This window comes from Protomyctophum parallelum, assembly GCF_964188405.1.
Source record: "Protomyctophum parallelum genome assembly, chromosome: 6".
Classification (NCBI taxonomy): Eukaryota; Metazoa; Chordata; class Actinopteri; order Myctophiformes; family Myctophidae; genus Protomyctophum; species Protomyctophum parallelum.
Window position 1 is genome coordinate 10074760 of NC_139701.1, and position 21896 is coordinate 10096655.

At 43.5% G+C, this 21896-nt stretch overlaps 1 protein-coding gene across 2 annotated transcripts in view; it reads right to left on the reverse strand.

Annotated features, from left to right (window-relative positions):
* nlgn1 (neuroligin 1) overlaps nucleotides 1-21896 on the reverse strand; it is a gene marked incomplete at its 3' end in the record, with an annotated part of 368869 nt that overhangs the window by 229248 nt on the left and 117725 nt on the right. For both annotated transcript variants that reach the window (XM_083767276.1, XM_083767275.1), the window contains one exon: nucleotides 20701-20853. In XM_083767276.1, coding sequence (XP_083623402.1) covers nucleotides 20701-20853 — 153 coding nt within the window. The remainder of the gene's footprint in view (nucleotides 1-20700; nucleotides 20854-21896) is intronic.

Below are 21896 nucleotides of genomic sequence, written 5' to 3' on the forward strand. Positions count from 1 at the left end.
TAAAGACAACTGACTCTGAACCTGTTTTGGCTCCCTGCAAGCATACACCTCAAAATGTAGGCTATAGTTAGTACATAAGAGAGCAATAAGGAGTCACAATAGTGGACTTCCTCCAGGGGAAATCTACAATCAAAGACCACAATATGCTGGGGTGGAGGAGCTGAAATGGCAACAGCTGTATATTAGCAGCAAGAAGTCTGTGCAGTGGACCATAAAGCAGGACGCATATACTGTAGGCCTAAACTATAGTTTTTAGGTGATAACCTATAACCACCACCATAAAGCACCCACTGTGATGGTTAGTAAAAACAGAGAGATGTGTTGGGGTGAGCCGTGACTCGCTTAAAGGTCACTTAAAAAACTGCAGTAGCCTATGCGTCGCCCTTTCATCTATGGGGAGTGAGAGAGAAAGCAAGTGCATTTCACAACTTAACAGGTTGTCAACATTGGCAGCAGGCTGCCTTAGGACAGAGGATTTGTTGAAAGGTGTATCATGTGTCTAGAGTAGACCCATGTGACTGGAGTTGACTGCCTGGACTAGTTTGAAGTGTGACTGGAGTTGACTGCCTGGACTAGTTTGAAGTGTGACTGGAGTTGACTGCCTGGACTAGTTTGAAGTGTGACTGGAGTTGACTGCCTGGACTAGTTTGAAGTGTGACTGGAGTTGACTGCCTGGACTAGTTTCAAGTGTGACTGGAGTTGACTGCCTGGACTAGTTTGGAGTGTGACTGGAGTAGATTGTCTGGACTAGTTTGAATTGTGACTGGAGTTGACTGCCTGGACTAGCTTTCAGGCCTCGCTCCATTTCTAGTTTGAGGGACTGGCCCGTTCAGCTGCTAACTATAGTCGTCGGTTCATGTTTTCTCCGTGCAAATATGCCGTCAGTCGCGAGATTCCCAAGTTTTGTGAGATGCCTCTACACTACAGTTAGCATATGTGTGGCGTTCACAGTTTGGCACAATACCAGAGAAGTCAGGTTTGTTACGGTAGGGGTTAGATATACTGTACTGTAACAGTACACTAAACACACATTGACCAACATTTATGTATTATGACTGGATATGTTTTCAAAGGAAATTCGTAGGCCTACTATAGACTTTCTGGTTTGCTGGAAACGGTGCGGTAACTTGTAGGTTATGGAGAAGTACTGTTATGTTTTCCTCATTAAAAGTAGGCCTACTTATTGTGAAAACACAGTTTTAGTTTAATCACTGATCTCCATTCCAAAATCCCATAAAACCTATATTACCGTGACAGTGCTTCCCACATATTATTGAATAAAATAAAAAAAGGCAGAAATGCGTTTATCCTGCATTTCTCCACACTTCACACCGTCATCCTCGACTTCTCATTTGTATTGGACCAATAGGGACAGCGCAAAGGGTATCGTACAAATTGGGGAAAACGCACCGTGTCAAAACTCCCAGACAGATGGGCATCGCGGCCAAGTTTGATGAAACACAGTGGATTTCAAAGCCCAAGAGATACTTTAACCCTGCTCCAGCCAAGCGCCCCGACATTGCCTTCAAAGGGCATTTTCAAGGACTGACAATAGCACTGTATCCATTTGAACCCATTATATAGTCACGATGACACCGTTGTTTTTACACAATAAAGCTATGGAGATAATCTAGAGAATATAATGGGCCTACACCGATTGAAGTGGAACCATTTGAAACGAAAGATGGCGAGCTCATTTGCATTCGGAAAATCAGATATAATTCTAATTCTGGAGTGTGTGTATGTGTATGCGTCTGCCTGCCTGCCTGTGATAACTTAAGTGTTAAAGTGCCTGTTTCTTTTTGAGGGGTGCTAGCCCCTCCTACACACAGGTTTAATGTTTGTCTTTAGTTCAATGTTTGTTTTGTAAACGCATTGACAATGAAGGGAAAAGGTACAGTACATCATAATGTGCCTCATTACGTCATATGTTTCAGTCAGTTAGGTCATCTGCAGTCTCACCTGCATATCCACACTGGAGAAAAACCTTACCACTGCAAACAGTGTGACAAGAGTTTCAGTTGGTTAACATTTAGTGCCGGAAGTGCCTTCAAAATAGAAGCTCTGGGTGCCAGAGTTGTCTGATCGCTTTTACTTTGAAAGCCATGAAACAGGAAACACTTTCCTAAAAAAGTTGACTTTACAAAGAGACCTCAGATCCCCGATCATCTTAATATATTTTTTTACGCTCCAAAAAGCGTTCATATTTTGCGGGAGAGACGGATGAGGAGCAGAAATGAAGCGCCAGCATATCGATCCATTCATCACCACGGAGAGCGCCCTGGATTAGGAGATACGAGTCATTCTTTCCGCCGCGCTAACATGGGAGTCAATGACAAGCTAATAGTTGCACTGACCGTTAGCATACGGCAAGCGAAAAGCGAAATGCCCAAAAAAAAGAAGGAAAAATTCTGAATATTCTTATCTCGCCCGCGTCGCTGGGACGTCGCTAGGACGTCCTCACACGTCAAAGGTACTAATATTTCGTGATCCTTATGACGTTCTCAGACGTCCTATGTCTTAATTGTGTTAAGCACTCTGCAGTCTCACCTGCGTATCCACACTGGAGAAAAAACATACTGCTGCAAACAGTGTGACAAGAGTTTCAGTCGGTTAAGCAATCTGCAGTCTCACCTGCATATCCACACTGGAGAAAAACCTTACCACTGCAAACATTGTGACAAGCGTTTCAATGAGTTAGGTATTCTAAAGAGACACCTGCGTAGCCGTAAGCATACTGGAGAAAAACCATACCACTGTAATCAATGTGACAAGGGTTTCAGTTTGTTAGCTCATCTAAAGAGTCACCTCCGTATTCACAGTGGAGATAAAACATACTGCTGCAAACAGTGTGACATAAGTTTCAGTCGTTTAGATAGTCTGAAGAGCCACCAGCTTATTCACACTGGAGAAAAACCATACCGCTGCAACCAGTTTGACAAGAGTTTCTATGTGTCCACTGTCCAGTGACCTGAAGAGACACCAGACAAAGAGATGTCAACGGCCCTGAACTTTTAAGGCCCGGCCGGCCCTAACTGGGTCCTGCAGGACCGGCCCGAGGCTCGGCCCGGCCCGAAGAAATGTCCATACTTCTTGGCCCGAAAACCCGTACAACACGAAAAATATGTCATTATGGACCTTCCATAACAGAGAAAATGGGCAAAACATCTTTGAAACGACCACTTTCACCAATTTTCAATCCCCAATTTTCGATTGAGTTTTGGTTATTGTCGCCTGTTTTTTGAGGGGCCTATATACATACAGCTTTTGTCCCCACACGTCTCAATATTTGCCATTGACAATGAAAGGAGATATTAGGTCAAATGTCCGCAAAATATTGTTGCTTCCTCTTGCTATACGAGTTTGAGACTGTAGTTGTTGTGACACTTTGTTTCTTCTTCCAGAGTAATCAAACTTCCGCTGTGATTGGCCGAGCTTTGCATAACGTTTGTAGCAGCTAATTGGCTGTTGTTGGTTATGTAACCAATCTATGTTTTACAATCGTTTATAAAGACATAAAAAGACATAAAAAGGAAAAAAAAATGAATATCGTGTTTGCCACACTGTGGTAAAGCTCTGAACACAAGATATCTCGTGAATGGCACATAATTTACCCTGTGGGATTAATAAAGGTCTACATTACGTAGTAAATGCGTCAGCTTGGAGTTGTTATTGGTGACCCCTGTAGGACTACACCAGATCTGGGCATTGTACGACCCGGGCCAGATACTGGCTGATTCTGACCGGCCCGCGAAAGATTACTTGATAATTAGAAAATAAAACATACTTTGATTACCATATGGGTGGACTAAAACCGCATTGCTTTTATTTTGAAGCCCATGTATTCTTTATTTAATATATTTTTTATCCCACGATTTTGTAACCCATTTTTCACCCCTGTGTCAATCATCTAATGTGATCCTAGTTGCTCCTTTGCACCTGACAGAGTTTCCCTGGTTGGACATAGCGCGTAGAAGGAACACGTTATTCCAACCGGTTCCTTTCCCCTCCATCAGGCTGACCAGGGGGAGGCAGTTTAGAGACCAGGATTAATGCATGTTTTTTGTGAGGGTACCTACCCTAGGGGACACGGGGAGAACATGCAAACTCCACACAGAAAGGCCCTTTCGCCGACCCCGCCTCGGGTATGGGAACACGCCCCCAGCGCCCACAGCGTCCCCAGCGGGAATCGAACCCAGGACCATCTACGTAGCTGTGAGGCGACAGCACTGCCGACTGTGCCACCGTGCCCCCTGTGTGTGTGCGTGTGTGTTAGTGTGTGTGAGAGAGAGAGAGAGAGAGAGAGAGACAGAGAGACCGGGGGGGGGACAGATTGGAGGTGTGCTTATGAAGAAGTAATGAAGATAGATGCTGTAAACACGAGTGGCTGCGGCCCCACGGTGCCTCCGCGGTGAAGGGGAAACAGAATTATTAATAATTATACAAATTAATATTGATGATTAAGTGGTTGCTATTAATGATTATTTCTCTAATTAGCATCAGCAGGATGCAATATGGTACTAGATTAATTCCTACATGCAAATCAAGTCGCAAACACCCTCTCTGGAATGACCCCCCACCCCCACCATCTCCCCCCCCCCCCCCCCCCTCTCTCTCTCTCTCCCCCCCCCCCTCTCTCTCTCTCTCTCTCTCTGCATTCTGTGTCCATACACAAAGGGCCTGCGGATGCATCTGTTCCGCTCCAGAGCCACTAATGTTTCTGTCTTCACAGAGACAAGTGCACAACTTCAACACCATGCACGATTCGTGGGATTCTTTTTCTTTTTTTGAGGAAATATTAATAATGCACAATATAAGGGAGCCTCCACACACTGAAAACTGTGCATCATCTATACACAAAGGTGCAATCATCATCAGGGATAGCAGGAGAGAGAGAGAGAGAGAGAGAGAGAGAGAGAGAGAGCGAGAGAGAGAGAGAGAGAGAGAGAGAGAGAGAGAGAGAGCATCGGTACACTGCAGAGGAACGAACAGAATGGATCTTGCAGCTCCTTCCTTCTAATCCTGTATAATATTGTTCCGTTATTTCCACCGGGAGAACGGAGTGGTAAAGTGGACGACGGACGAGAGAGGCACAAAAGAAAGGCAGAGAGAGAGAGAGAGAGAGAAAGAGAGGAGGCTGACCTTTCAGAGGATTATGGGATTTGTATTAAGTCAGAGAACAAAGCGAGGAGGCAATATGGCCGATGCCTTCTGTAATACACACTATTTACCAGAGTCACATTCACAGCATAAAGAGCAAAATGAACCCCCAACAGACACGTTGTATAGAGATGACTGAGAGGCTCAGTTGGACGCACCGGAGATTCTATTTTACTTTTCCTCTTTCTCTTTGAATATGTTTCGTGTGGGGCATATTGTGTTCATCGACGCTGTCGGCCTGGATATATCTCCACATCCTTACGATTTTGTAACCCATTTTTCACCCCCGTGTCAATTATATAATGTGATCCTGGCCTCCACCAAACTGGGCAGAGCAACGGACTTGAACTCATGCTTCCTTCATGCCTGAGTGTCCAAGTTGCTCCTTTACACCTGACAGGGGGGAGTTTCCCTGGTTGGACGTAGCGCGTGGAAGGAACACGTTGTTCCAACCAATTCCTTTCCCCTCCATCAGGCGCCCCGGCTGGCCAGTGGGAGGCATTTTAGAGACCAGGATTACTGCATGTTTTTTGTGAGGGTACCTACCCTAGGGGACACGGGGAGAACATGCAAACTCCACACAGAAAGGCCCTTTCGCCAACCCCGCCTCGGGTATGAGGTATCTCCACATTTCAATGTATTTAAATTCTAGAGCAGGCGAGGGGAGGGAAGTCTGGAGCTCTCATGCTGGAACCCCCCGAGAAGTGGCTGAAGATGGTCCAGTGGTGGAAAGTAACTAAGTACTTTTACTTAAGTACAATTTTGATGTATTTGTACTTTACTTGAGTATTTCCAATTTCCAGTACTTTTACTTCTACTCCACTACATCTCGGAGCCAAAATTTGTAATTTAACTGAATTTATTTATTTTACTTTAGTTACTAGTTACTTGGCGATTTTAAATAGCCGAAGCATTGAGAGCTTGTGGTTCGGCTATTTTCAATAGATTTTCTACACATTTTGAACTTGTGAAATGGGGCATTCTGCAATATGAATACTTTTACTTTTAGTACTTTAAGTACATTTCGATGCCGTAACGAAGTAGTTCTAAATTGCAGTATTGGTAAAACCATCTGAGTACTTTTTCCACTACTGATGGATGGATGGATAAGTTAAAGCTCTATATCGTGCAACAGCGTCGCACAACAAAAATGTTTGTTATGCCAGTGTGCCACTGATCACACTCTCCTGTTTGTTATGCCAGTGTGCCACTGATCACACTCTCCTGTTTGTTATGCCAGTGTGCCACTGATCACACTCTCCTGTTTGTTATGCCAGTGTGCCACTGATCACACTCTCCTGTTTGTTATGCCAGTGTGCCACTGATCACACTCTCCGGTGCTATTGTTGGCACCTGTGCGTAAGGTTGCCTCTATACCCCTGGTTTATATAGCATTTAATGCACGCCTGCGTTGCTGCATGAAAGAGCTGATAGGCGAGTTCTGTAAGCAGAACAGAAGTGATTAATTATACAACAGCTACCCTTAAATAAACACGTCAACTCAGTTTCATTATAACTAACATATTAGCAAAAAATAAATCATAATTTTTTAATGACAGATGTTGCTACTTGACCAAAAATGTTCCAAGAAAATCGCAAGCAACCCAGTCGGCTCCGCTCTGGGAGAGCTGTTTTTTATGTTTTGGTTAGGTGTTCCATCATGCTCGTTTAAGCACGGCTACATGGCTAACAGATTGCTTCCTCGAAACGACCTGTTGTATAATGGATAATTCAGCCGACCCATTTTAGTGAGCCTGTGGCCTTTCCGAAAGACTATAGCACTCATAGCTGCCGATGCCAATAATTCATCGTGGACACACCAAAGTTTCAGACAGACTTGGCTGCCATCTTCAGGGTGAAGGCCATGACCTTTCCTATCAAGCCACCCATCGGCCATTATCATGGCACTTTATTTAACAAGAAATCTAACAAGAAAATACAGCAGAATAGACGCACGCAATGCAAGCACGCACGCACGCACGCACACGCACACGCACACACACACACGCACACACACGTCCCCCCCTGCCTTGCATCTCAGCAAGACACTCTTGTCTGACCTCTAAAAATATGGCAGCGGCAGATTGGTGGCTTGCACTGATAACCAATCAGATGGCTAGTGTCGTCCAGGGTGGACGACCCCCGTTGAGTCTTAAATCACATTCCCTTTTCATTTCCCTCTCTCTCTCTCTCTCTCTCTCTCTCTCTCTCTCTCCTTCTGAACCGGTGGCTTCATGTCACTCATATCTCCCTCTCTGCATGTCTCTCTGCAGGGGGCCATGCAGTACACATGGCTAACAGCTAGAATGCTTCGTTATCTCAAGGATCGGCTGATTGAAAACAATCAATGAATCTACGTAATTGGATGGAGCTCAGCACAGTGGTTCTCAAAGTGGACGTCCGGGGGACCCCAGGGGTCCTTAATTGATGGCGTGTCCCCCGGTGGGGTCTACGCGTACAGTTTTGTTTTGACTATATTATTTCACCGGCTTAATTAAGCCCAATTAATGACAGATGGATGAATTTCATTCAAATCACTCTTTCTGCACTTATAACTAATAGCTTTCCTATCAGTTTGGTTGGTCCACGACATGAACATGTTTGTTTGAGGACCACTGGAACCACTGAGCTAATGCATACCAGGGAGCAATATAGTCGGCTATTAGACATCCGTCGAGAGAGTCTGAAGCCAGGTTATAAAATGGATTACTGGGTTATAAACTGAAAGTTTCTTAGCAGACAGTCAAGGCTTAGCTTAGACTTTGATTAGCTGTTTTAACTGTATATATAGACTGTCTGTTGAAATTACGTTACGTCTAATCTAAGCCTAGATAAATAAAAAATAAAAAAACGTTTACGTTTTAGACCAGTTTTAACCCGGTTTTAGACAGCCATTTTGACATATTTAACATGTCTAATAGCCCGGAATAAATCTCAAATTGCCAGCAACACCAGCAACGATATAGGGTGCCGGGATCAGCCCGGGCATCACACAGAGCTACTAACACCAGTGCAACACGTTCAGTCGCTGCACACTTTGATCCTGAAGCATGTATGGCTTCCAGGGTGCTAAACACCACCATCTGTTCTGTCCTTCCACTCTGAGTCAGCAGCAACACTATACACAACCCCCTGGTACGCACCTAGCTTACACTCTGTGACACACACAGTACACACACACTGCATGCCAACACTGCAGCTTTGATCAATAAATAACTCCAACACATGGAATTGCAGATTGCAGCAACACTACACAACCCCCTGGTATGCACCTAGCTTACACTCTGTGTCACACACACACACACACACACACACACACACACACACACACACACACACACACACACACACACACACACACACACACACACACACGTCTGGTATAGCGGCGAGGCATGGATGGAGTTATCGGGATGTAATCTCTGGCTCCACGACAGAGATGCATGTTTGCTAGCCACCCCTCCATCTGCCCCCCTTTCTCGCCTGCCTGGCGTAGCCTATCCGTTTCTGGCCTGAGGGCTTAATAGCATGGTGAAAATAGGGCCTCTCCCCTACCTGGTGTGGCCTGCCCCTCCTCTGTCTGAGCACTGAGCCTCCACCATCTCCCCTACCTGGCAAGAGTTGCAAAATAGCAGAGTTGCAAAATAGCGTGGCTTCCCCGTGGCCTGATGGCCCACGGGAGCACAGCAACACTGACCACCTCAATGGAAAGCCCGCTAAGGACTCGTTCAATCTTAACAAAATATACGTTTTACATCAAACAGAGTTGAATTCAGGGTGGAGTTAGAAACTTTACATACTTACAGATCTATATGGCATAGGAGATAGCAGATTGCTGTCTCCACTGTGTTTTCTGGTTCACACTTAAGCAAGCTTCAAAGAGTACAAGAGGACAATAATGACTGTAGCCTACTGCAAGGAACCTCTAAGTCTAAGGTGACTGCTCTCAGACAGACAGCCTCCTCACAAGTTCTCCTTAGGTTGAATAAACACAGTGACCAAAATGTAGTTGACCATTTGACATACAGTAGCCTAATTCTTATTGCAAATATTAGAAGATATGGATTGTCACAAGACCACACTACACTGTAAAACTTACGTTAATATAGCATCGAAATCAGTACAGTACAGTACATACATGGGCTACTTGAAAATAGCTGATCTACAGGCTTATACAATGTAACACATTGCAACGCGTTGTGAGGTTGTATATCTACCATTTGAGAATTTTTTTTATAAAATAAAATAAATGAATTGTTAACGCCACAAATCTTGTATGTACCGTATCTTGTCCCTGAAAAAAAATCATATTAATTTGGGGGTCGTAATAAATGATCACCTTTTCCTTGTTTCCTCCTCCACCAACGTCGAGGAACAGACAGCATTATTTGTCTCACTGTAGATCTCCTCACATATCACAACAGCAATTAGGTTGGCAAAGTTTCACTTGAAAACAGTAGAACTTGCATGCTCCCCGTTCTCCCAGGTTGAAATGCGTGTTCTAACCACATCAATAACATTAGCAGCTGCCTGGTGGCGAACCGTAATCCATCCAAGTGGAACTAATACATCTAGCGGGTAGAGAATAGAAGAGATCGTGCCGTGCCATGCCATGAGGTGAGAGAAGCCAGACGGTTATTAGTTATTGGTTTACAAACGGAATACAGACGAGGGCAGAATGAAAGCATGACATGGAAGACAATTAAGCGTCTGGACTGGATGGGTCTGAAAGCATTATACGTCAGGGTGTGCACGCAGCAAGACTTAGCATGAACGCATGATGTGCTCGGAACAGCTTATTTATTAATGTATTGATAAAAATAAAAATAAAGATACGTGTTGCAAGTAGACTCAAACAATAGGTCTATAATGAGCCTTCAGACACATCCATTCTGCAGTTTAGAGAGAGGGCGCAAGGTTGTGATTATTTCTGTGTTAGTATTTAGTATTTAGTTAGTGCATTTATCATTTTGCATAGTTAGTAGTATACAGTACATTCAGCATTTAGTTCAGTTAGTACATTTTTCATTTTTTGCGTAGAGTTAGTATGCATTCAGCATTTAGTTTGGTTAGTACATTTGGTTTTAGTATTCTTTAGTATTTAGATGCATAACCACATGAACCCCATCACCAGCTTAAAACAGTAGGTGAAATGTAATCCATCCACATGGAACTAATAAGCATCTAGCAGCAGGTAGAGAGGAGATTGTGCTGTGAGGTGTGAGAAGACAGGTAGTTTAGTCTGGAAACCTCATATCTCCCAGTGTTGATTTCGTCGACTAAAACTAAGACGAAAAAAAATGAAAAATTCACTAAGCTATGACTAAGACTATTGACAATTTCGTCAACAAATACAAACTAGACTAAAATGTTAGGAAGGGGCTAGTGGACAAGAGTATAAGTCATTTTAGCAGCTGAAAATAGCCGATCTACAAGCTCACAACGCGCCGCGCTGCGAAGCGTTGTGAGCTTGTAGATCAGCTATTTTCAGCAAACGTAAAATCAGCCTTTACGGCATCAAGGCCCGCCAAAATACCTTTTTGTCGACAAAAAACTTTAGATTTAGTCGACTAAAATCGCATGACATTTAGTCGATTAAACCTAGACTAACACTAAAGCATTTCAGATGACTAAAATCAGCCCCTCTGTCTGAGCAAAAACTAAAGTCAAATAGTCAAATAGTCAAAAGACTATTATGACTAAACAAAAATCTAAATTTGCTGCCAAAATCAACACTGATATCTCCATATTTAAACCCCTTTTTAATGTTTTTTTGTTGTGATGTATGACTATCATCCCTATGAACATTCTGTAAAAATAGGTGAACATTCAGTGAAAAATAGCTGATGCACAAGCTCACAACTCGCTGCACTGCGACGTGTTGTCACTGTGTAGATCAGCATTGGTTCTGAAAATGTGTTAATATAGCGTCACAATCATTTAACGCCTCCCATATATACACTACAAGATGTTTGACATGACAGATTTTTTTAAATACTTATATTTCCGAAATATAGTGTATGGGAGGCTTTAACCATTATTTTATACTTTGGCTATTATGTATAATCTTTGTGAAGTTTGTGCAAATCTTTCAATATCTTTAAACACAAATCTTTGCTTGTATAGGGATGACTGCATGGCACAAAACATTTTCAGAATGGGGGCTCCGTGACTAAGTACACACTGCACCAATTTGGGACGAAAGCGTTTGAGAAGCATGCTGTATAGGGTTCAAGTGGTTCATCGTTATTGAAACAAGCGAGGGCTTAGAGGAGAGAGGGTTTAGGAGCAGCAGAGAGGGGTAGAGAGGAGACAGGCCCAACAGACAGCTGTTGTTAGTATAGTCAAAGAAATGAGCAGAGGTAAACATGCATGTTTGTGAGCATGCACATGTGTGTGTCTCAGCTGACACAACAAACAACCTCCATGCGCTTGAACTTCATCTGCCATCAACTTCTAAGGTATATCATTGTGAGCTATGCCTGCCTACGGTGTATGCCTCCGGAGGTGGCAACTTTGATTTCATTGCTGTCTGGAGGAAACATCATAACTCCATTTTGAGGCTTTTGATTTTATTCCATGAATCAGTGCTATTGAACACCCTTTACGTCTGTGTGTTGTTTCAAAAATGGAAAAAAAAAATACCAATGGAAAGTAGTAAAAAAAACGCATTGGTAAAACCTCTTAACTCCATTGGACCCTCAAACTGTCTGCTAAAGCAACTAACTCCACCACCTATCTCCTTCTCTTGCAAGTAATTGACAATATCTAGTCACAACACCAACTTTGATGAGGCAGTATTGCATCGTTTAAAAAATATCAGGTTTTATTAAATTCCTTAAAAACGTATATTTTTTATATATTTCCTGGAAAATGTACATTTTGGAGTTATGAGGTTTCCCTCCCGGACAGCAGAGATTTATTTGTTGTTGATGCTTGTCGTTTGTTATTTTCCAAACCAAACTTTAAAATTAAAATATTGTGAAATATCTATCCTTTCCTTCATTGAAAGAGCTTTTTTCCCCTCTTACCCAAGCCCTCTTTTATTAACCAGGTTCTTATTCATGATTCACCGTAGGAGGATTTATTTGTTGACATTCACCCACTCCTCTCTGTTAACCCATTTTCGTGTTTTAAGCATTATGTTATACTTTAGCTATTGCAGATCTACAAGCTCTACAAGCTCAAGCGCATAACTTGTAGGCAAAAATGTGCCTCAAATCTTTGAATATATATTCTTTCAGAGTTTCAGTTTTTAACTCAAATCTTTGCTTCTAGGGGAGGTCCCTGGAACAATATATTTTCAGATGGGGGTCGGCGGGCAAATTACATATAATTTTTGGGGTCCTTGACATGAAATATTGAGAACCACTGATAATTTTTTTTATTTTAACCCATTCTGAACGGGCACCCATTTTGGTGTCAGCATCATGTTATGCTTTAGCTATTGAAAAACAGCAGATCTACAAGCTCATATCGCGCCACCGAGTGGCGCGATACGAGCTTGTAGGTCTGCTATTTTTTGAAAAATCGAAGAACGACTGACATTTTTTTTAATCTGATCTCAGGTCAGAATGGGTTAATCAGACCAGTGTGTGTCCAGTGGAAACCTCGTATGAATCTGATCTCAGGTCAGAATGGATTAATATCCACCTCATTGTGCTCTTATTGCCTGTGTATTTCATCATCATGCTGGCTGTGTGTACAGTATGTACTAGACGCTGCCCAGACTGTCCCCATGCAGCACATGGCAGGTATACTGTAGGCCAGTAGTTCCCAAAGTGGGGTACCGGGGACCCCTAGGGGTCCTTGAGGGAGTTCCAGGGGGTCCCCCGGCTAAATGATAGTTATAGGAACCAAATGGACCCTTATGGGTCTGTAACGGGTCCATTTGGTTCCATTTGTACACTCTCAGAGTTAAATTAAAATTGATTTTACAATATAAATTGGGGTCTCAGACTCAGACATACTCTGTTACGTATGTACAGTACGTAAGTAAAAGTCCTATAAATTCAAAATGTACTTGAGTAAAAGTACAAAAGTATTGGAATCAATTCAAAATGAGCTTAAAGAACCAAAAGTAAAAGTAGTCATTATGCAGAATAATCCATTTTTGAAATGAAAGAAAAAGCCGAAACGTGTATAGGGCTGAATTGGTTAATGTATGTTTTCATAATATTAATCAAAATCTAGTAACTAAAGTCTTCAAATAATTGTAGTGGAGTAAAAGTACAATATTTGGATCCGAGATATAGTGAGAGTATAGAAGTTAAAACTATTGGAAATTGGAAATGCTCAGGTAAAGTACAAATAGCTTGTATACATACATGTAAGTACAGTACATGAGTAAATATACTTGGTCACTTTACTGTGTGTACACAGACGCATGAATGCGGCTTAACCTGGCATGGTGAGGAGGGCTGTCGCTGCAGGCATGAAGCACCACAGAGCGTGCCCAGATGGTCAGCTGCTGCCCTGTGTTGGCCCAGACTAATCTAATCACTGATGCCTCAGCAGAACCGCCGCAAACTTCGCCACACCAGCACCGCACCGCGGCGCATCTCGTCGCAGGCCGTGTTGAACCAAAAAAAGGGGCGTGTGTGTGTGCGCGTGTGTGTGTGTGTGCGTGCGTGCGTGTGTGCGTGCGTGCGGCGTCACCTCTGCCACGACCATGTGCCGTCGGCCGTGCAGCCGTCGCCATGCCAAGAAGACAAAGGCAAACAACAGCAGTTGGTTGAGCGCGAGCAACAGGCCAGACCGCGGCAGACTGAGCAAACGTCGCCGCTGCCAAAAGGGCTGTTATATACGGAAACGCAGAGGCCACGCCAAGTATAACAGAGTCGTTCCAAAATGGTAAGTGGGTAAATGACAACCAGCCATCGTTTCTCATTCTCTGTCTGGTTCTTTCTCTTTTTGTAAGTGGGAGGAGGAAAGGGAACACTTTCACCGGAAAAATGGGTACTCAACGATGATGGCCTAATTGTTTACTTCACTCAGAGGCAGACAAAGGCGGTGGAGAAAGGATGGCAGAGGAGAGGAGAGGGTTGGATGCCTGAGCAAGGGTTTGGAGTGGTGCCTGAGGACAGTTCAGATTTTGCTTTCAACAACTGGTGCGTCATTTTGGTCAATTATGTTGTATCTAATTCTGCAGTGATGCACCAATGCAATGCCTGAACACAGGAAACTGGACATAAATTAGTATAATTGTAGTCATTTATCTAAATAACAGTATATGAAGTAGGAGAAAAACAATCTGAAGTAGGAGAAACACAAAACACTATGTTTTTAAAAAGCATTCAGGAAGCCAAATGTGTGTTACCCTTCACTCTCTCTCCTTTCCATCACCCTTCACTCTCTCTCCATTAGGCTAACAATTAATTTAATTTAGTTGCATTGAATTGAATGTGGGGCATTGGAGTGTTGTGCTAATTCACTTATTTCCATCGCTCAAAAATCTTTTTTTTGCATCCTCCATAATGTAAATAGTATCACAAGTGGCACACTTTACTACTTATTTCAATGGAAATAAGCGAATTAGCACAAAAACCCAACCCCCATTGAGGGCTTATATTAGGGGAAATGGCCAATAATGCACTTTTGCACAAAATAACACCTGGACCTCATTGGTGGGGACGTAACAACTACAAATAACACCTGGACCTCATTGGTGGGGACGTAACAACTACAAATAACACCTGGACCTCTTTGGTGGGGACGTAACAACTACAAATAACACCTGGACCTCATTGGTGGGGACGTAACAACTACAAATAACACCTGGACCTCTTTGGTGGGGACGTAACAACTACAAATAACACCTGGACCTCTTTGGTGGGGACGTAACAACTACAAATAACACCTGGACCTCTTTGGTGGGGACGTAACAACTACAAATAAAGGTGAGAAAGCCTTCTAGCATGGAATTCTCCTTTAATGACTCAACTGAACCACGACCATTGCAACAGTTGTGTTCACGGGTCAGAAATATTGCATGTTGGCCGGAAAAGGGTCTGACGGGGATGGGACGAGAAGCTGCAAAGCTATAGGATGAAGAAAGTTGAACAAAGTAATTTGAAATAATATTAGTTTCAGGCAGAAATCCTTGAACAAAAAAAAGTTATAGCGTTGAGCATTATATATATTCCCACGGAGCCAGACCAGAAGTACAGAGTTGAATGAATGAGTTGAATTATGGAGGGACAGAAAATGAGAACATCATGGAACACTAAACAAAAGACAGAGAATGGCAGGGACAGGGAGAGAGAGAATTCCAGACCTACAGGAACGTGGCCAGGGTGTGTGTGTGTGTGTGTGTGTGTGTGTGTGTGTGTGTGTGTGTGTGTGCTTGCGCGCGTGCGTGTCCATGCATGTGTGTATATCTTGTGTATGTCTTTCTCGTGTCAATTGTTTGCACAAACATAGTTTGTATCGTGCAGAAATGTGAATGACGTGAACAAACAGACACAATGTATCGCACAAAATAATGATTTATTATAACCGTCGACATCTTATGTCTCTTTATCGGCCTCTTCTTAACACGAGAACTCTGTGGATGTAATCATAACGGTCGAGTGCTACATAAGGGAGGGCTCATGGCGAAACGCCGCACGGAGAAATGGATATTTTACTACCCAGGTATATCTTAAAACAATCAGCGCCTTGATGAATGGCGGGAATGGCTGATGTATGGCTGGAATGGAAGGGTTATTTGGAGAAGGTTTGAGTCAGGGAAATGCACCTCATCAATCAGCGTGATTAAAAGGCTCTGGCCGGCCCCAAACAAAACTCACACAGCAAGTGGCTGCAGCATGGCCTTTAAAAGGTACAGTCCGCTGTTTTAGAAAGTGCTCGCAGCACAGCGGTTCTCCGCCTGCGGGCCGGGGGGGACCACAAAACAAACGGGTCAGGCTACTCGACGACTCAACTAACCCCTCAACCCCTATAGTGTTGATTGTCAGTGGCGTGCACAGACATTTAGAGGGGCAGGTGCTCAAGTGAACCCACCGAGTGGCGTGCTATGAGCTTGTAGGTCTGCTATTTTTATTTATTTATCGAAGAACGACTGACATAGAAACATAGCTTTAGATTGTGGGGGCCTAAATAATATAGTAGAAGCGTTTTTTTATTGAGAATTGATCAATGTCACCGCATGGTCCACACACTACAAATTAAGAAGAAAAAGAGCACATTGCCAAAAGGGCAGGGGGTGCTCTAGCACCCCCTAGTGTCTATCTGTGCACGCCACTGTTGATTGTGTCGACTAATGCTATGACGAAAAATGTCCACTGACTATACCTTTTTTCACTGACGAAAACTAAATGGAAACTAATTGAAAACTATATGCTGTGAGGACTAAAGCTAAGACCAAATATATTGAGGATTTCCATCAACAAACAAAAACTAGACTAAAATGTTATAAGGGACTATAGTGGACAAGAGATCCAGTATAAGTCATTTTACACTTGGTTGCATGCTGAGAATAGCCGATCTACAAGCTCACAACTGAGCGTGTAAATCGTAAAGCCATTATGACGGCTTTAAGGCCCGCCAAAATACATTTTAGTTGACTAAATCAACTGTAGATGTAGTCGACTAAAACTATGTATGTATACTATGTACAGTAATTAAATAGAGCATGACGAGTGATGCGATACTGTGCTCTATTATGGAGCAGGGGGGGGGGGTGACACCGCCAGCATGATTCACACTATAAATGTGGAGCTCTCCCTGATAAGGACACTTTGACAGCACCATGCCATGTTCCATTATACACCATCTCCATGGCACACAAATCACTGGACACCTCATGCACGCACGCACACAGGCCTATACTTGCCCCATGGCCAAAATCCATTTTAGCCAAAGCCCATAACAAAAAAATATAGCCTTGTGTCAGCAGTTCTGCATAGTTAGAGCATCTGATTTTACTGCACAGCTCAGACACACACTTCCGTTTCGCACACAGAGGACACACGTACACATCGTCAAAGCAAGCGTGCGCGCGCACGCGCACACACACACACACACACACACACACACACACACACACACACACACACGCACACGCACACGCACACACACACACACACACACACACACACACACGGCAGAGTTGTAAGACTTGCAACGTACCGAGGCTATATTGACTGATAACTGACCTGGGCATCTGCCGCACAGTAACAAGCGGACTCTAATGAAAGAACTGGATGACTGACTGGCTGGCTATCTGGACGCTCGGCAGGTTACAAGGTCTACAAGTGCTACTGTACGCACGCACAGAACACCATCACCACACCTGCTCTGTAAAAGCATCGTGGTTCATTCCAGCAGTGAAGGCAGAGCGGGTTATTTTCCCCGTCGCCAGGGGTGTAAACACGTTTCATCTGTGCAACACTCACTGTTTCCTTCATGCCGAAAACTGTACCAAACGCTGCCACGGCATTTTAGCACTGAGACCTCAATTACTGTAGTGAACGGAGACAGAAGGAAGGAAGGAAGGAAGGAAGGAAGGAAGGGAGGGAGGGAGGGAGGGAGGAAGGAAGGAAGGAAGGAAGGAAGGAAGGAAGGAAGGAAGGAAGGAAGGAAGGAAGGAAGGAAGGAAGGAAGGAAGGAAGGAAGGAAGGAAGGAAGGAAAGAAAGAAACTCAATGAAGGGATTTTCCTTTGCATTACTCCTTTGCATTACTAAAATGTTAAAGGTATATTCAGTGATTTCACTCAAAAAACCTTAGGTTTCGTTTTTGGCTGTGGGACCCAGCCTTTCGTCCAATCAGGATAGAGAGTCAAAAACGAAACCTAAGGTTTTTTAACCCCCAGGGGTTAACTGGGGACAGGGAGGAACTCCTTATATGGTCAGCACACTCTATAGTAGGGAGGATTATCACAACAAAACAAAAAAATAAGTGATATTTGAATTAAGTGAAATCACTGAATATACCTTTAAAGATTTACACTGATCAGATTCTCACAATGATAGTTTTGTGCAAACACATATAATTCAAATGTAAATACAACAACTATAACACATACAACATGCAATGAAAAATAATCCGGCTTCAACAGCTGAGCCGAACACATGTAGGAGAGTGTGCACGGGGACACCTGCTGTGCCCAGCACATGAAAGATCAGCATTTAGCATTGAAATCTATTTTTGTTGTTGAGCGTTTCAAAGAGCTGCCTCCCAGCCATGCTCTTTCTTCCTCTGGCACACATACAGTACAGCAGATCTGTGCACCGAGCGCACACATATGTAAATGCTCATGGGCCTATCGCATACTAAGAAACACACATGTGCACGGCATTCTAGTCGAGTGAATGGCGCCACATTGCGTTCTAGTGCAATTTTACTGAGAAAGGGGAGCAAAATCCCAGTCACCAATTCAACCGGCTGGCTCGTTTGTTCAATGCGAACAAATGACACAACATAATCCCATTTAGGATGGAGGCAGAGATCCTTTGTTCCTGTCATGCGTCACCACATACCTAACCCCCTCAGGGGCAGAGAGTCACACAGCCGCATGCGGGGAGCGGAAAAATAGAATGAAAAATTAAACAGAAGGTGCATGAGAGCGATGGAAGCGGAAGGAGAGAAGAATAAAAAACGGAGCACATGAGACCAGCAGCGGGGAGAAGATGGAAGATCGGTGACGAGACGGGGACAGGGAGAAGCTTCCAGGCCTGATTACGGAGGAGAGAACAGATGGGTAGAGACCTACATGTGTGGAAACACATGGATGAAATTTCCCCGAGAATATTCCGCTCAATTATATAGAGAGGATGTGTCATTTCCAACACATCCATGTGTCTTAGGAGGAGCCTTACGTCATTTCGGTTTAAAGACATGCAGCGTTTGAACAGAATAAAGGGAAGTGAGAAATGAAGTGTACGTCGTCTCAACACTATTGTGAAAGTGGCAGATGATATCATCGGCGTTCTCTGCGTTCACCAACTGTCTAAATGGCAAAACGAGACATAAGCAAAGCCTAGCCCTAGACTAGAGCATCATGAACTGCCAAGTGCCACGGTCAACCGTTGGGAGGAGAATTAGAGTCACAAGGTTCGACAAGCTGAATGAAAGGCTGAATGAAAGGCTGAAGTAAAGTCTCAGGGATGTTCTTATCTTTACAATGCTATTGGTGTGCCTTTGGTGTATCTGTTGAACCAGTGTGTGTGTGTTATGTTTTCCTCTATGTATTCTCTCTTCCTTTTTTAACTCTTCTCCTAAGCACAATGTTGAGACCTGCACGCACAAAGAAGAATTTTCACACACGCCTTTACACCTGGAGTCGTGTGATGTGACAATGAAGTTGTTTCTGATTCTGTATATCTTTTGTTATGATCTAAGTAAGGAAACATCAAACAATAACACTTCCTAATTGGGACAAATCTAATCTTTCATTATTCATTGACACAAACATTGCGTTCCGAAAAATAACACAAGAAGATTGAGGCATAAGAACTTTACTGTAATTTGCGCTGGACAGTGCAATCTAACTCAACCAATTGCCTTCAAGAGTCCTTTGTCTGCAAAGTACAACCCAAAACAAAGAGCAGGGTTTAGCGAAAGATGGGGCAGGCTTACGGGGAAGCGAGAACAAGGGTGTGAAAGCCGTCATGTGAGACCAACGGTGTGAAACTCATCACGTGAAACGTCAGGGTCCGCAGCAGCTGGAGACGTGATGAGAAATAGTACGGGAGATACAGCAGAGAGCAAAATGAGAAGATGGAGCGGGATGGGGAAAGAAAGAAAGAAAGAAAGATGGGTTGGATACGATATAACAGAGGTCCTGAAGTTCAGAGAAGTCCCCCCAGCTCACCCTCTGAGCCGAGTGAGAGCGGCTCTGAAATACTAACTGAGCGAGAACAGAAGTGACAGGAGATGATGTCGGGGGGCGGTGGTGGAGGGGGGGTGGGGGGGTGGGGGGGGGGGTGGTATAGAGGCTGACAGAAAACCAAGTTTGTACATTTTGCTTTTATCAGACTACAGTCAGCAAAGGGAGTAGATTCAGAAGAAGGGACACAAACACAGTTTGACTCTCTCTGAACGTGTAAAATGAACACTCGGGATTAAAATGGATGCGTACAAGCAGACATCACGTAACTGGGGATATATAGATATAAAGAAACCGCAGAGATGTTTGAATCACATTAAAATATCTGAGGTAGACAGCTTGAAACAGAATGCCAGAAAGCCCTATATCCGAATTCCAATTCCAATAATCGGCAAAACACAGCACGGGACATTAAAAACAACAGCAGCAACATACAAACAAACCAAAAGGGGCAGCGGAGATAGATAGATAGATAGATAGATAGATAGATAGATAGATAGATAGATAGATAGATAGATAGATAGATAGATAGATAGATAGATAGATAGATAGATAGATAGATAGATAGATAGATAGATAGATAGATAGATAGATAGAAAGTTCTCTGCGTCTTTGACCATCTCTCAACTTTGAGGTGACGCATGAGCGGGGGGGCAACGGTCGGGGTATAGTAGAAAAAAACAGTGCCACAGCCTGGCAGCAACCTTACCTAGGACACCCAGTCGGTAGTTGACAGTCATCACGATGACATTGCCATAGCTGGCCAGGATGCTGCCGTCAAACATATTCCCTGTTCCTTCCATGTAGGAGCCCCCGTGGATGAAAACCATCACGGGCTTGGGGCTGCCGCTCTCTCGGATGTCTGAGGATGGAGAGGGAGGGAGGGCGTGGGGGGCGGAGGGGTGAGGGGGGAGAGGAGCGGGGAGGGAAGGAGGAGATGGTGAAGTGAGAAAGGGACTGATTAGACCATAGATTGAACATGACAGCTGCAGATGCAATCTCAATACTTTACTGGGCATTGGCCTCTCAAATGTTTTTTGTAAGTAATCTTGGCATATTGGCTTTTTTTAAAGCTTTGGGTGTTAAAAAAGGATGTTAGCTGGAAGCGCCAAACCACTCATTTTCTCATGTGAAGGGGGTGACATGTCCCTGGTGATTGATTTCACACGGGTATTGATAAAATGGGATACTTAATGGAGCAGGTTTTAATTTTCATTTCAGTCAATGACATGTCAACATTCGGGGGCGGCAATTGAAATTGTCATTCCATTTAGAGGCAAAAGTAATTTGAGTAATTTAGTGCAAAATATCATGAAAAATAAAGAGAAGCAACATTCAGGGTAGCCATGCTAAAACTTGACGGTGAATATTTAAGGATTGCTTAAGGGTTGTTTAGCTGTCAAAAAAGAAAGAAGTGCATCCATGATTTTGTAACTCGCTGGAAAGCTATTTGCTCTAATTGGACAATCAAGACGGGACACTTTCCTTTGATGGATTCTGTTTAAGAGGCAGTAAAGGGAGTTAAGTAACTATTGCTAATCCTCGCTAAACATTGACATCTGTGATGTAAACACAGAATTACTAGGCATCTCTATTGAAGTTATAAATATATATATATAATTTTTGTGTGTGTGTGTGTGTGTGTGTGTGTGTGTGTGTGTGTGTGTGTGTGTGTGTGTGTGTGTGTGTGTGTGTGTGTGTGTGTGTGTGTGCGCGCGCGTGCATGTATCAGGGCAACATACTGTTAGAATGTCAGGCCTCTGCATGGAAACAAAGTACTGTACGTACATACCGGTATGTCATTTAGCAGACGTTTTACATGAATTACTGACCATAAAGGACCTACTGTTCTCTCTAACACGACGGTGGATGACGACAAGTGAAGAGGATTAGAAAAAAACACTG